This window comes from Felis catus, chromosome A2 (assembly GCF_018350175.1).
Source record: "Felis catus isolate Fca126 chromosome A2, F.catus_Fca126_mat1.0, whole genome shotgun sequence".
Lineage (NCBI taxonomy): Eukaryota > Metazoa > Chordata > Mammalia > Carnivora > Felidae > Felis > Felis catus.
This window is the reverse complement of record NC_058369.1, coordinates 35,645,218-35,661,396: the sequence shown is the minus strand read 5'-3', so window position 1 is coordinate 35,661,396 and position 16,179 is coordinate 35,645,218. Positions and strand designations below refer to the sequence as shown.

General features: G+C 41.5%; 1 protein-coding gene across 5 annotated transcripts in view; it reads right to left on the bottom strand.

Annotated features, from left to right (window-relative positions):
* The window catches only part of TAFA1 (TAFA chemokine like family member 1), a 666,172-nt gene that overhangs the window by 126,942 nt on the left and 523,051 nt on the right, over positions 1-16,179 (bottom strand). For 4 of the 5 annotated variants that reach the window (XM_045051846.1, XM_045051843.1, XM_019824172.3 and 1 more), the window contains one exon: positions 1,399-1,539. In XM_045051846.1, the coding sequence (XP_044907781.1) occupies positions 1,399-1,539 (141 nt within the window). The remainder of the gene's footprint in view (positions 1-1,398; positions 1,540-16,179) is intronic. The other variant, XM_045051845.1, reaches the window with a different exon arrangement.

The window sequence follows — 16,179 nt, the reverse complement described above, 5'->3', positions numbered from 1 at the left end:
AAATAAATAACACAAGTCAGTCTAGAAGGTGTCCTGCTCTGTCTACATTCTAGAGGTACAACCAGGGATCCTAAGCCAAGAGATTCAGGGTCTAATTGCTGTTGTGTGACCCTGAGCAGGTGACTCACTTCTCTGAGTCCTGATTTTCTTACTGAAGAATTTGAACATCACCTCACACTTGGCTCTAAAATTATAAAAGATAAAGATGGGGAGAGATATTTGTGGTCCTTGTGAGCCTTGGCTCAACTATTAGGACATACAAAGTTGTTTTAAAGACGGTGGCCAAGACTTGGTATTACAGTTAGTTACTCTGGGCTTAAGAGTCAGTCAAGCTACAACTTGTCAGCCATGGGACCAATGGAACATTACATAACCCTTCCAAGCCTCTGTTTCTTAATGTCTGAAATGGGAGGAAAAATGTATCTGTCTCAATGATCCCTGTCTTCTGGCCTTCAAGTCCTGATAGTTCACTCCCACACTGAATGGAGATGACTTCACTAACCAATATGATATTGTAGAAACAATGAAGGGTAACTTCTGAGGTCAGATTATGAAAGAGAACGTTACTGTGGCTTCTATATTGTTCTCTTGGATTACTCACTCTGGAGGAAGCCAGTTGCCGTGTTGTGAGACACTGAGCTCCTCTGCAGAGGACCACACAGCAAGGAAGTGAGTCCACATGCCAACAGTCTTGTGAGTGAGCCATCTTAAAACCTTCCTCCAGAAGCAGTCAAGCCTTTAGATCTTGACTGCAACTACATGAAATGCCCTGAGCCAGTCACACACAGCTCAGTTGAATTCCTGACCCACAGAACTTGTGAGGTAATGTTTGCTGTTTAAAGCTGCTAAGTTTGAGGGGCTAATTTGTTACACAGCAGTAGGGAACTATTATAGGATCGTTGGGAGGTGTAAATAAGATAATGCATGGTAAGTGTTTAAGACACTGCTTGGCATATCGTAAGCATTCAAAGCATCTCTATTTGTTCACGAATGCATGTGATAAACCCAGAGCAGTGCCTGGCATATAGTAAATGCTCATTATATTTGCAATGAGTAAACGTTAGGTATTGTTATCTTTAGTACTATCGTCACCATCATCATTATGTATAACCTCATCTAAAATTACTCCACAAATGAATGGGGCCCTCCAATTTCTTGACTTGAAAAATTACTGTACCTTAATCTCTAAGAAAACATTAAAATAGAGCTATGTGACAATTCCACAGCCAGAGAAACAAGAATTCAAAGTCTGCTGAGGACGGGCATTTGTACAGCCGTCTAACTCTTTGGATGCACCTTGTTCGCTATCCTGAACCGTAGATGAAACAAAAAATATTTATTATGCGCAGTGAACACCTCCATAAACACCTAAGGACAGATGTAAAACTGGCCACTTACCATCGACGCAGGAAGGTCTGTTTCTTGTCGTTCCAGCCACTTTTCCAGGCAGACAGGAACACTTTACTGTTTGTGACCGCTCCTCGATTCGATTCTTATTACAACATCTGTGTGCAGCTATCACTTCACATGTCCCTCCTTCTGGCAAGACAGAAAGAAGAGGGACACTGATTAGAAATAAATCAGGGGCCATTAAAGCCTGTGGGGGTACACGTGGAGGGGTTGGGGAGAGTAAGAGAAATTACAGAAAAAGTTTCCAGGAAGTATAATTACTGTGGGATTCTCCCTCACCCTCTCTCTGTAACATCGATACACACGTGTATACAAGATTCTATAGTAGGTACGTGCAGTCCTGCAGAAGACAGGTAGTACAGCCCTATACTTCAAATGCACCAAAGACCACCAATGAATAGTGCTCAAGAGGCAACGATTCCGGGCTGTATATACTGAGAAGCGGTGAACCAGGGAATGCCTGGCGCTAACACAAAATAAAGAGTCTATCTGATTTAAATGCATTATATTTTGGGAGCTCAATCCTATGTTATCTTTCCATTTAGAATTCTCTGAGCTCCCGCTTAATGACAAGCAACCGACACTCCAGTGATACAGAACCAGTGGTGGCAGGAAAACTGCCCAGAAATTAGCTCTCCCGCCCAATGCCCGCCTACTCTCAAGGGGGCTGAATAGCAAATCTAGTTGGGGAGTCATTTCCCAAATCCAGATCTCATCCAAAAAATGATAGAAAGAATTGCTGGAGAAAATAGGTATGTGCTTTAAATGGCATCTCAAATTACAGAGCTAGGCATATGGCTTCACTTAATTGTTACAGGTCAGCCATGCATTCAACATTTATTGGCAACCTAATGTATGTCACTCTCCACTAGGTTCTTAACAGGTGCACTGCTGGGTCTGTCTAAATGTTGGTGAGCATTCAGGTGGGTCTTGCCAGCCTGTAGGATAGCTCTACAGGGACACTAAAGATACTCCAAGTACCCAGAAACCAGAAATTAACTTCCCCAGTATCAAGTTTTATGTTACGAAGAAGGTTTTTTATTTGACAAGAATGGACCCGTAACATTTAGGATCCAGTTGGCATAAATTCAGCAAGTATTTGTTAAGCAACCACTATGTACAAGTCACTGTGTGATAAATTGTTAGGGACATGGGTTCAGCCCATACACAGGGGGCACTTAGGAAACACTGGAGAGAAGGAGAGGAGGGAAGGAAGACAGAAATCAGGAAAGACTTAACACATGGCCCCATCCTACCCTGAGAACCCACAAAATAATGTAATGATTCTCAAGGCAGGGCTGGGGATGGGGTGATTTTGCTATCTGCCCTCTCCACCAGTGATATTTAGTAAAGTCTGAAGGTGTTTTATTTGTCATCGCTGGTGGAGGGTAGGTGCTACAGACATCCAGCAGGTGAAGGCCACGGATGCTGTTAAACAACTCACAATGCACAGGGTAGATCCCGCACCAAAGAACTATCTTTCTCAAAATGTCAAGAGTGCCCAGGTTGATAAACCCTGGTTTACTAGGAAAGAAGCAAAAGAATCTCTGGTTCGAGTGAAACTAATTCTGCCTCCTCTCAATGGCAGGAAGAGCTCGGGCTTTTGAGCCAGCCAGTTTTCGTCTGCATCTCAGCTCTGCCTCTTACTGTGTGCTTCAGTTTCTTCATCTGTAAAATGGTAAAAATAGTAACACCTGCCTCAAAGGGTTGCATCAGTGCACACCAAGATAACACACGTAGAGGGGTGAGCACTGAGCCTGACACGCGGCCGAATGTCCGTATATGCGACCTATGACTATATCTGGTCACATTTGTATTATATTTCCTTGGCAATTCCCTCCTCCTTTCTGCCTCAGTGACTGTGCAAGGATGGCGTGTCCTAGAATACTTCCTCCTACTTCCTATCCTTCCACCCTCCACCCACAACTCAAATGTGTTCACTCATGAACTCTTCTCTGAACTAAATGCAAAGGTCAGTTCCTTTACGAAAGCGTCCTCACTGCTGCCACTGCTCATTCTCTTAGCACCCTACGCATTGCCTCACACAACTGTAACCACACGTCTGTGACCGCAGGCAAGTTGAAAGCTTGGCCAGGGCCCAGGTTAGCCTTACTGTCAACAAGCGCTGTAGGTACACTATAATTGTTGGTTGAATGAATGAAGAAGGAAGTTCATTACCTAAAACTAACACCATAAGGCAAGTAGCAACTTCTGTGGATATAGGCCAAAGGGGAGACCCATTTGTTTTTGAAGAATTCGAAAGGCTTCTTTTTTTTTTTTTTGGAGTATCAAAATATTTACTTATTTATTTTAGTTTTTAAAGATAATTTGTTGTCCAATTGGCTAACAGACAATGTGTAAAGTGTGCTCTTGGTTTTTGGTTTTTGGGGTAGATTCCCATGGTTCATCGATTCCATACAACATCCAGTACTTATCCCAACAAGTGCCCTCCTTAATGCCCATCACCCATTTTCCCCCCTCGCCCCCAACCCCCTATCAAGCCTCAGTTTGTTCTCTGTATTTAAGAGTCTCTTATGGTTTGCCTCCCTCCCTCTCTGTTTGTAACTATTTTTTTTCCCCTTCCCTTACCCCATGGTCTTCTGTTAAGTTTCTCAAGATCCACATATGAGTGAAAGCATATGGTACCTGTCCTTCTCTGACTGACTTATTTCACTCAGCCAAATTATTGAAAGGCTTCTTAAGTTGTGAGTTGAAAGGGAGAACTTCAGCAGGCTATGATGAAGGGAAAGCATTTCACTAATGTGAAAGGTCACAGCCTTTTTTTAGAACCACGTTTTAATTAATATAGAACTGTCTTAGGTTTATAGAAAATTTGTTAGGATAATACTGCCAGTTCCCATATGCCACACCCTATTATTTCCTATTTCTATTCTGCTAATGCTAACATCGTATATTAGTATGCTGTATTTGTTACAATTAATGAACCAACACTGATACATTATTATTAATCAAAGTCTATGCTATATTCATATTTTCTTAGTTTTTACCTAATGTCCTTTTCTGTTCCAGGGTGCCATCCAAGATGCCACATTACATTCAGTTGTCATAGCTCCTTAGGCTTCTCTTGGTTATGATAGTTCTCTATCATAGTTTCAGACAGTCCTTCCTTTTTGAGGACTTTGATAGCTTTGAGAAGTGTTGCTCAGGTATTTTGGAAAATGTCTCTCAGGTGGGATTTATCTGATTCTTTTTTTTTTTTTTTGTGATTACACTGAGGTTATGTGTTTCTGGAGGAAGACCACAGAGGTAAAGGGCACATACTATCAGCATGACTTACCACTCTTGATGTTGACCTTGATCACCTGGCTAAGGCAGGGCTGGTCAGATTCCCTCCAGATAACATCACTCTCCTCCTTGCCTTTCCATACTGTCCTCTTTGGAAGGAAGTCACTATGTACAGCCCACACTTAGGGAGTAGAGAGTCAGGCTCCACCTCTGTGAGGTTGAGGCATCTACTAAAATTACTGGGAATTGTGCATGACAGATTTGTCTCTTCTTTTTCATCTATTTACTTAATCACTCATATCAGTATGGATTCAAAGATGTTTATTTTACACACTGGGTTATAACCCAACGCTACGTTATTTATTTTCTTGCTCAGAATGCTCCAGTTTTGGCCACTGTGAGTCCCTTCAGTTGGTTGTTGTGTTCTGTCTCCCCATGTTGCTTGCCCTTCACCTTTTTTTTTTTTTTGAACACTTTCTTACTTTCTGACTCTACAAGATGCCTCAGGTTCATCTTGTATATTTCCCGCCCAGTCCTATAACTAGTCATTTCTCTAAGGAGCTGGTCGGGGCATTAAAAAAATATTTTAGAGCAGATGAACTAAGGACCTGACATAGGATTAAACTGGAGAGATCTTCCCTCTCCAGAAAGAGTATTCAGTGTGATTCTGTTCGAACAAGGCACAAATGGGGATTTTGAAGCCAAGAACTGAAAGGATCTAGATATTGTTCAAGAGTGACTGACCATCCTGGCTGCTGTGTTAGGGAGGAATTGGAAAAGTGCAAGGTAGCAAAGCAGAAGAAACATAAGGCCAATACAAAATTCTGAGCAGGAAATAAGGGGGTTTGAACTTGGATCATGGGAAGAGTATCTCACTGTCACCACAAGCCCTTCATTGGGATGAGAGTTAATGAAACAATAGGGCTAATCACACATTACATTCTTTCACCCAGATAAGGGCAATTAGGTTGCTTTAACTTGTACTTGTCAGTTGTAAGTACCCTCAGTCAATTCAGTAATAGCTGGTTCTACACTTTATGAAAATACCACCAATGTTTAAGTCACCACTTGGCTTTAATGGAAGACTAGAGCAACATTTATGAATAAAAATAGCACAAGCCATAGAAAAGCTTCTAAGATAGATCTTGACTCTCATTTGATTTACAGTTAAGGCAGTGACAGACATGCCAAATCATCCAGATTGTTGCCCTGAATTAAATAATGTGGACAGGGAGGTGGCCACTGGAGGCCCAAAGCCAGTCTCTCCCAACACTCTTGTAGATGAGCCAAAGGAACAGTTCTGCACCAGCTAAGTGCTCACTGACATTGACTGGATTCTGATTGGATGGATGCTGGGCACTGTCCCCAGCACTTTACCCACATTACTGACAAACCTTGCAGCAACTATAAAAGGTTTTGCCCCTATTTTAGAGATGAAAAACTGAGACCTGGAGAGGTTGAATAACATGTCCCAAATTACACAAGCATGATTTGGGCCTGCCGGACCCCAAAAGTGCTTTTTTGCATCCTGTCACAAGCTGTCATTCTGTGGAAGTTCTTGCAAAAGGAAGTCTGAAGCTACGTTTAGGAAGCTTATCAAGGTTAAGTATCCAACTCACGCTTCCTCCTCGAATTATATTCTGACCTCATCTGCTCCTATCCTTCCCTCCATCTCTCTGCTCTAGGGACACTGGTCTTGCAAGCTATTGCCTCCAAATGGTAGGTGTGGTCCCTCTTGAGGGTTACTCTAAACTCAGGGAGGCACTGCTCTAAGAAGCTCCTCTGATCTTCTTGACAAGTTGAACTATGCCCCACCTGGGACACTCTTTTAGCAAATCTATTGGGCTTCCCTTACTCTCTCCACATCTTTTCTCAAATGTCATTTTATTCAGAGTTTCACTGGACTACCCTATTTAAATCATAATTCTCTTAGAAAGCGTTCATTATCTCCTTTATTTTGCTCCATGTCCTTATCTTCATCACCTCCAGACTATTTGTAACTTTCAATTACTGTAAGTAGTTTATTTATTTACCTTATTGCCTATATGCCCCCCAACCCCCTCAGAATATAATATCCTCAAGGACAAGGACCCTTATTGTCTACTTCTTAAACATTTAAGTGCATATTTCAATTTACTTGCAAAGTACTTCACAGATAGAAATAGGACTATTGTTATGCTGATTTTCTAGTGAGGAGGCAGACTTAGACCAGGCAAATGGCACAGCCACATAAGTAGAGGTGATAACTATAGGAATATAGGAGTTAACCATTTCTTGAGTACTTACTATTTTCCTGACACCATGATAGACACCTTATAAATCTTCCATTTCCTTTATGCTTACTAGAGCCCAATGAGGTTATGATTACCCCCATTTTACAGGGGACACAACTGAGATCAAGAACAGCTAAAAAAGTGGCCCACGTTTTAACTACCCAGATAACTATTATCTGGCCGCGGGTGGACCAGAGCCCAGATCTTCTGACCCCATATGCAGTGCTCTTTCGCTAGCCCCACTCGGGCATACATGCTGACATTTCTGTGCAAAGGGGAGGAGAACTCAGAGACTGGGAATTGACAAGTGCTCCATTTGCATTAAAACCTTGTGTATAAAGTCAGTGACCCCAGACCACGTCTTCCGCAGGCTCATGGATGATGGATTTGCACACAGGAAGCCAGAGAGGTGTTGCTCTAAATAACAGGCTCACCTGATCTTGACAGCTTGAACTATAGCTTCATTTTACACTGACTGCTTAGGTAAGCCAATGTGGAATATGCAACCAGGTTGTGGAGCCCACAGGACCCTAAAATTCAGAAAATCTTATTGGACCTGTCATACCCAAATCTCCTGACTCCAAAGTTTTATATTTGTGACTGACCTGGCCACAGCCAACCAGAGCAAGTTAATCTATCCAGACCATGAAACCCTGGTCCAATGACTTGGGTTGACAAAATAAAAATATTAGATCTTTGACAGGAAAAGGCTCACTTGTATCTCTAGTCTTTTGCTTGTAAGTTTTTAAGTTATGCTTTTAGGGGCTCTATGAATTACTTAAGAGGGTTCACTTCTACTGGAGACAACGAGAAGCACCTCTAGTTGTTTTTGACATTGAGTACAAGAATCTATTTTTTAAATTTGAGATGGGGTAGGGGGAGGGGGGCAGAGGAGGGCGGAAGAGAAAGAGAGAGAGAATCTTAAGCAGGCTCCACACTCACCATGGAGCCTGACACGGGAGTAGATCCCATGAGCCTGGGATCATGACCTGAGCTGAAATCGGACAATCGACTGAGCCACCCAGGCACCCCAAGAATCCATTCCTTAAAGGAATGCTTCTGCAAAGGAAAAAGTGGAAACAACTTTGTTTAGCTGATGATCAGCTCTCTAAAGCTAATATCAAATGATAAATACTATTGGATGGATGGACAGATGGGTGATTGAACAAAATGAATGATTAGTATGAGCCGGTCATGAATTTTTACACAGCCAAATAATATGTAACTTACTGTTTCTTGAGAAGCTTGGATGCCTTTGGTGTAGTAGTGTATAGTAAGATTGTAAGATCAACTTCCCCCTCCCAATTTCTATGTGTTTTTTACTTCTTGGCTATATAAGGAACCCACATTTACTTTGGTCTACCCAAGACACAATGAGAAACTGATCAAATCCTGTGAAATGAAATAAAATTCTGAACTTCTCTTATAACCATAGGGATAGAATTTTTCTATCAAGCTGGCTGCTTGAACAAGGGGACTGCAAACCAAAATATTCTTCAGGTTTGTCCCTGATGATGAAAAGGAAAAGTAAGATTTGTCATAACCCTTTCTGGAAACTAGAAAATGGTTCCTTTAAATCTATTTTATCTGCGATTTAAAGATTATCTAGTTAACTGTCCCTTCAAACCTAACTGCCAAGGTTATTGCAAACTCATAATGATAATATTTATCATGTAAATGTCTTTCAGACTTTTCTTTGGTGCCAGTGCCAATCCATTCATAAATTCTATCTCAGTCCAAGTCAAAATGATTTCAAAATGATCTATCGCTGCTCACAGCATTCATTTAAGTGCTCCATAAATTGAACTTCCCCCCCCTTTTTTTTTTTTGCTTATGGATTATCTGGAAAATGGCTTTTTACCTGGATTTCACCCAGCATCTGTAGATCTAGCACATAAGACAATGAGGTAACCTATTAGCTAACAGCAAAGAATGGGGCACAAAGAACAGTAGGAAGGTTTTCGGTACTCTTCAGAAATTTCCAGATTATTACTTGTATCATCACTTGACTTTGTCCATGGGAAAACATCTAAGATACAATATAAGAAATTAGCCATGGTTTGCCTGGGTGGCTCAGTCAGTTAACTGTCTGACTCTTGGTTTTGGCTCAGGTCATGAACTCATAGTTCATGAGTTTGAGCTCCACATCGGGCTGGCTCTGTGCTGGCAGTGCAGAGCCTGCTTGGTATTTTCTCTCTCTCTCCCTCTCCCTCTCCCAACTCTCTCTCTCTCAAATAAACAAATAAACTTTAAAAAAATTAAAAAAAGAAATTAGCCTCATATCCTAAATTGCACTTCATAAGGGGCCTCATACTTCTTTTAGATTAGAAGGTAAATGCAGTAATTACCCGGCTCACCTGGGTCAATCCAAAATGTTAGATGTGTTAGATGAACATCTATTGCTCAGTTCTTCCTCTCCCACAAATTTTCTAAATGGGAGCCTTGCTTCTCACTCCATTTGTCCATTTCACCCCAGGGGCAATGGCAGCCCCCTGTAGGGAAGCTCTACGGGTCAGCTCTCCACTTTCCCTTCTGCTTTTTCTCTTGTGTTTGTCAGACCTCTGAGTACATTATCAAAACCTATTTTTAACAGGAAGAGAAGGTTTCTAATATCCAAAAAGGGGGGTGGGGAAGACAGCATTTCAAGATTATTTCTGGCGGCAGCAATTCTCTCTGAGCTGGGGAAGTTGAAAAAAATGCCAAGCCCAATATGCTCCTAGCAATGATCCCGCCTTCCCAGCTCAATACATCACTGTCTTCCCCTGCACATGTGAGGAAACACAAAGAAGATGAATTGCTAAGGGTAACATTTCTCTTCAAAAGAGTCCCCACTGATGACAATTATATGTCAAGAATGAAAGGGATGATGAGGTTAGAAATGACTGGCAAGCAGATGGCTAAAAACTTGAAGGCTGCCATCATAAAACAGGGTTTGCTCCCGGAATGGTCATCTAACAGTGCTCATACCAAGCAACTGGATTGCTCTGGGCTACAAACTGGGTCAGCCACTTAAGAATGGGCACTTATGGGAAAATGCTATGTCTAATCCTTTTCATCTGCCAGGCAATTTGACATTCACTAGTATATTTTGGTGTTGATGGCTTAATGTCAATGACTAAGCATAGCCAAGTAATTCAAAATTATCATGACACTGGGTTTTCTGGGAAAGGAAATGCTAGGGGACAGTACAAAGTTACAAGAGAAGAAAATAATCTTAAAAATAAAAAGAGACTGTAAGTCTAAACCCTGTACTATATTTTTATTTTATTCTTTTTTTTTTTGCCCCCCATACTCATCATTAGGATCATCTTTAAGTATCCTTGAACCATACAGTGAGTTAGATTCCCCTGCTATATGATTCTACAACCTTACATAATTCTCCCACAATAATATCACAAAGTATTATTTTGGCATTTTCAAACGATGTCTTCCTTTTCCTATAAAGGGTGAGGGTAGCAATTTTTCTTTTTTATCACTCTATCCCTAGTACTTGCCTTAGGATCTGGTCCAGGTTTGGTCTGTAAACATTTGTTGAATAAATCTCTTCCCCAAAGACTAGCTTTGGATCCCCATGGTATGATCTCTTAGCAAGCCTAAATTCTCCTTTGCAGTATCTCCCAGTAAAAATGTTTGGTTCACTATGTGTCTATCCTGTTGGGCTAGATACTCCACATGGCTGGGACCACATCTTGTTTACTTCTTTATCCTTAGTGCCTAGAATAATAGTATCACTTTTGCTAAATGATTGAATGATGAAGGAAGGAGGGAAGGAAGGAAGGAAGGAAGGAAGGAAGGAAGGAAGGAAGGAAGGAAGGAAAGAAGGAAAAAAAGAATGGAGGGAGGAAGAAAAGAAGGGAGTAAAGAGAGAGGAAGGGAACAAAGGAAGGAAGGAAAAAAGTGAGGGGGAGAAAGAAAGTAAAAAAAGAGGAAATAAAAGAAGGGAAAAGAAGAAAGGCTAATATAAAGTAATCATCTCTGGGGGACCTATTCCTATTTGAATATTCACTATGAGATCTTCTAAGAAAACAAACTTGAGTGATAGATGTAATTTTTGCAAAGAAATGACCTAATATACCTTCTAGAAAAATCTACTTGGAACTTTAGTTTGGGGTAGTGCCAAAAAAGTACAAAAGACAAGCTTTTTATTATTCTAAGCAAAATGACTGGAAAATGAAATCACAATAAAGAGTAATCATAAGAGAGGCACCCGGGTGGCTCAGTCGGTTAAGCATCTGACTCTTGATTTCGGCTCAGGTCATGATCTCATGGTTTGTGGGATGAAGCCTTGCATCAGGCTCTGTGCTGACAGTGTGGAGCCTGCTTGGGATTCTCCCCCTCTCCCTCTCTGCTCCCGCCCCTGGTTGCATGCATGCACACGCTCTCTCGCCTCTCTCTCCCTGTCTCTCAAAATAAACACACAGACTTTAAAAAATAATAATAACTGTAAGAAAACTTTCGTCCTCATTAAGAGTTAAGCCAGGATATATCTGCTTATAGTTGAGGGCAACTTCTGGAGGAAATGAATAAAACATAGCAAGGAATGTTAACACAGACATACGTACTCAGATCCCTCCATTTTCATTTCATTGCAAATGGTTCCTTTCTTTAAAAGATGTTACGTAGGAGACAAAGCACAGATTTTTCTGAGATTCACTTTTATAGGGCTTCTTGATCAAGACCTTATAAATAGCTCTCTTGGAATGTATGGTAGTGGCTGTCAGAAATGCATATTTAAGACTCTGTTAAAAATGCTTTATTGACCCAGTAGACTGGAAGGAAGCTCCAAGTGTCTTCGTCCGTAAATCACTGACAAGAGAGACACTAATGGATCCTTAAGCATGTTTTGGTCGAGGAGGGCAAAATGGCTGCTTGATTTGTTTATGCTTCAGATTAAACAAATTACCATCTCCTCCCTCCTAGGGCTCTGGGGTACATAGAAGACAGAAGAATGGAAGAAAAAAGAACAAATTCTGGGCTGGGAAGCCCTGTTTGAGGCAATATAGCGTAATGAATAAGATCGCAGATTCTAGAGCTAGGCTGCCAAAATTCAAGTCCTGGATCTGCTGCTTCAGATCGTTTTGCATGCTATGCCTCAAGGTTCTTGTCTATAAAATGTGGATAATAATAGCATTAATTTCATAGAGTTGTTCCAAGGACTATGAGAGAGTATAAGAATTAAATAAGTATAGGCAGCTGTAATAATACCTCATTAGGAGTGAGCTCTGAAATGCATTCTGCTCTTAATAATACTGTTGGAATCAGGATTATTACTGGGAAGAAATGTGACCCTTCTCGTTTTTTCCCTCATTTCACTAACATGGACCATTCCTCACACCTGTATCCCTACTCCCAGTCAGGGACACTGGGAAACATTTAGGCCCCGCTACTCCCCTAAAACAAGATTGCTAAAAGTAATGAAATACTACAACACACTTATCACCCATCCCCAAGATTTCTCCTTTATTTATTTTTTTTAAGGAAGAAAATGGCTTACACATAGGATATGATGAAACTCTACTGCAAAAATTATTTTTAAGAACTTCTCTAACAACATGGAAACAAATTTTACCCAAAGATGTACCAATGAGCTTATAAGAAGAACACCTTTCAGTCTTTAGCGTTCTTTAAATACTACACAACTTTTACTCTTTTTCCAGCAGGGATGCCTTGGATAGCAGTAGAGAGGGCAAACCCCAGTAGTGGTTTGGATATCAGAGGATGTAAAATAAATAAGTTGTGTTCCACTATTTTTTACGTTTATTTACTCATTTCAAGAGAGCGAGTGAGCAGGGGAGGGGTAGAGAGAGAGGGAGAAAGAATCCTAAGCAGGTTCTGAACTGTCAGTGCAGAGCACAAGATGGGGTTGAACTCATGAACCGTGAGATCATGACCTGAGCCAAAGTCAAGAGTCAGATGCTTAACTGAATGAGCCACCCTGGTGCCTCTCCACTATTTTGATGAAGGCAAGGGTTAAAAGGCAATGAGGATTAGAGGAGTAGCTATGCCCACTGGTCCCCTATAAGGTACAACTTTCTTCATCTAAATCCCACTTGGATCCCCCCAAGTCCTTTGCCTAAACCAAAATCACCGGTCCAGCTAGGTGGTAGGTTACCAGGTTTTCTTCTCTATTGCTAGCCTTCCAGGCTGGGAATGATAGGGCAACAATTTTTAGCAAACAGACAGGCAAACTCATTTCACATGAGCAACTCCTCTGATTATAATATTATAATAATTCCCCTAAAATTACGTGAAACACTGACCTTAAAGGTTGAATACGTTAATATTTAAATATTTCAAATAACGCAATATGGGTTACTAGCTGGATAACTAGGAACAAATCGTAATCTCTAACTTCTGGTCCTTCATAAAGAAAATGCCCAACTCTACAGGATATTAGGAGAATTAGAAATTGTGTATTAATATACCAAACAGCACTCAGTAAGCATACTATAAATAAAAGCTAACATTATTCTTATGACAAACATAAAGATATGAAACCCAGTTTTAAAGACAACACTGGAGGCGGTTACTTCTCACAAGAAATTTGATAAAGGAAGAGAATTCTGAAGGGGTGAAAAATGGAAGAATTTGCCTTGCAGGCTCCAGAATGTCCTGTCAATGGTGGGTGGTCTGACATGTTGTCTATATTGAATCTTATCTGCTCCTATGTCTTTATTCATCTTTCTATTTGGGTTTCTTCCTGGCATTTATTTAATGGTATACAGATAGGAATACTCTCTGAGGTGGAAGTCCAACAACAGTTATACACTTGTTTTATTCTCTTAAAATGAGATTCTTCCATTATCCTTCGCAGGTAAGTATGGTGGATGTTAACAGGAACATGGGTGGTAATTATACATAAACTCCATTAGGACAACATGAAAGCATAGTCAACAAAATAAAGCAGGCAAGAGAATGACTCCAAATCGATCACCTCAAAGCCATGACGGTATTCTTTGACATGTCTTCCACAAGCTACACAACGCTAACAACAAAAATGCTCGTGCAACAACATTCCTGAGATGGCCGAGAAGCAAAGACAGGAAGACAGATACACCTTGAGTTAATCCAGGAAGAAAGTGGTTGTAAAATACTCTCTTCTGAAAGAAGTGATCTTACTCCAGGGTCTGATGCCCACCAGGGGGTCCCCCTGCTGAGTCAGAAAGCGATTTTTTTTTTAATTTTTTTTTTCAACGTTTATTTATTTTTGGGACAGAGAGAGACAGAGCTTGAACGGGGGAGGGGCAGAGAGAGAGGGAGACACAGAATCGGAAACAGGCTCCAGGCTCCGAGCCATCGGCCCAGAGCCTGACGCGGGGCTCGAACTCCCGGACCGCGAGATCGTGGCCTGGCTGAAGTCGGACGCTTAACCGACTGTGCCACCCAGGCGCCCCCAGAAAGCGATTTTAAACTACAAGTTCCTCCTTCAGTATCTGGAGGAAAACCACATGAATCTCCAACACACAATCCTACCTGAATTATCGGGCGTTATGGAAATCTGTCCCACAAAAATAAAAAGTAGCATTTTGCATCTACTGAACTTTACAATTAAGGGTTTTGTCAGGGAGGGGTCTCTACCGTACCAAGGGCTGGCACTTCTGTGAGTCCCAGGGGTTTGCATGGGGTACAATGGTAAGAGTCCAGTGTTTGGATGGGATTCTGGAGCTCTGTTGACTGGGTTGAAATACTGCCTTCCCCCTTGGTTAACTGTATTTACCTCAGGAATGTCACTTAAGCTTTTCATTCTTAGTTTTATCATCTGTGTAATGGGGAAGATAACAGTACTTTCAGGATGAAGTTGTTGTGAAGTGCTATGAAGCGAGTAAACACTGGCAAAACACTTGGATCAGTGCCTGAAGTATAAGAAAAATGCAATTTCCTCCTATTAATATTCTTGCTGTTATTAGTTTTAGCTCTGGCAGCCGGCAGGAGTGCTAAATGACTCTCTCTGGCTCTCTTCCTCCTGGACTTATGCGTAGTTCTTAGTCGCCTTGTGGGAAGTGGGGCCATGTGACTATTTCTGTATTAATGAAAGTGACTTATCACTACCGTGATGAGTTTTTAATTCCCTGTGCAAGACTCACCAAGGCTCTCTTCTTGCTGGTGTGATAACCAGAAATATAAAAAAAATTTTTTTAATGTTTTATTTTATTTTTGAGAGAGAGAGATGGAGAGAGACAGAATGCAAGCAGGCGAGGGGCAGAGAGAGAGGGAGACACAGAATCCGAAGCAGGCTCCAGGCTCCGAGCTGTCGGCATGGAGCCCGATGTGGGGCTCGAACTCACGAACCGTGAGATCATGACCTGAGCCGATGTCGTACGCTTAACAGAGTGAGCTACCGAGGCGCCCCAGAAATATATTTAGTTTAAGTTTATTTATTTATTTTGAGAGAGACAGAAACAGCATGAGAGGGGGCGGGGCAGAGAGAGAGGGAGAAAGATGCCCAAGGGGGCTCTGCACCATCAGCACAGAGCCCGACCTGGGGCTTTAACTCACAAACTGTGACAGCATGACCTGAGGTGAAACCAAGAGTCCGAGGCTTAACCGGCCGAGCCACCCAGGGGTCCCCAACCCAAAATATTTTAGGTCAGGGGTCGGCACGCTTTTTCTATAACGGTCCAGATAGTAAATATTTTTGGTTTTGTAGGCTACCTGATCTCTGTGGCACCTACCAAACTCTGTTATTTTATCAGGCAAGTAGCCACGAACAATACTTACACCAGTGAGTGTGGCTGTATGCCAAAAAAATTTTATTTACAGCAACTGAAACTTGGGTTTCGTGCAATATTTATGGGTCACAAAATATTCTCCTTTTGAGTTTTTCTAGCCATTTAGAAAGGTAAAGGCCATGCTTAGCTCATTGGCAGTACAAAGCAGATAGGACGTCTGGGTCAGAGTTTGCCCACCCCTTGGTTTTAGATGGTGGCTCCCCCAGCAATGCTAGTCCCTGAGTGACATCTATCAACACAGCCCCACTGTTGAACCACAACAAGCATGCTGCCAGATGAACAAATAAACCTTTGTTGTACGAGCCAATCAGATTTGGGGGTGGTGAGTTGGTGTGGTTTAATGCGGCCTAATCCGACTAATAAATTACTCTTTAAGATGATTAAAGTAAAAGTAGTATATTACTCCCTTAAGAGTGTTTAAATAACTTCTATAAATATGTTTAATGGTAACTAGGGAGGCAGACTCTCCGAGGCTTTCACCCGTGAAATATGGTCTTTCAAATCTACGCTTTCCAGGGAGA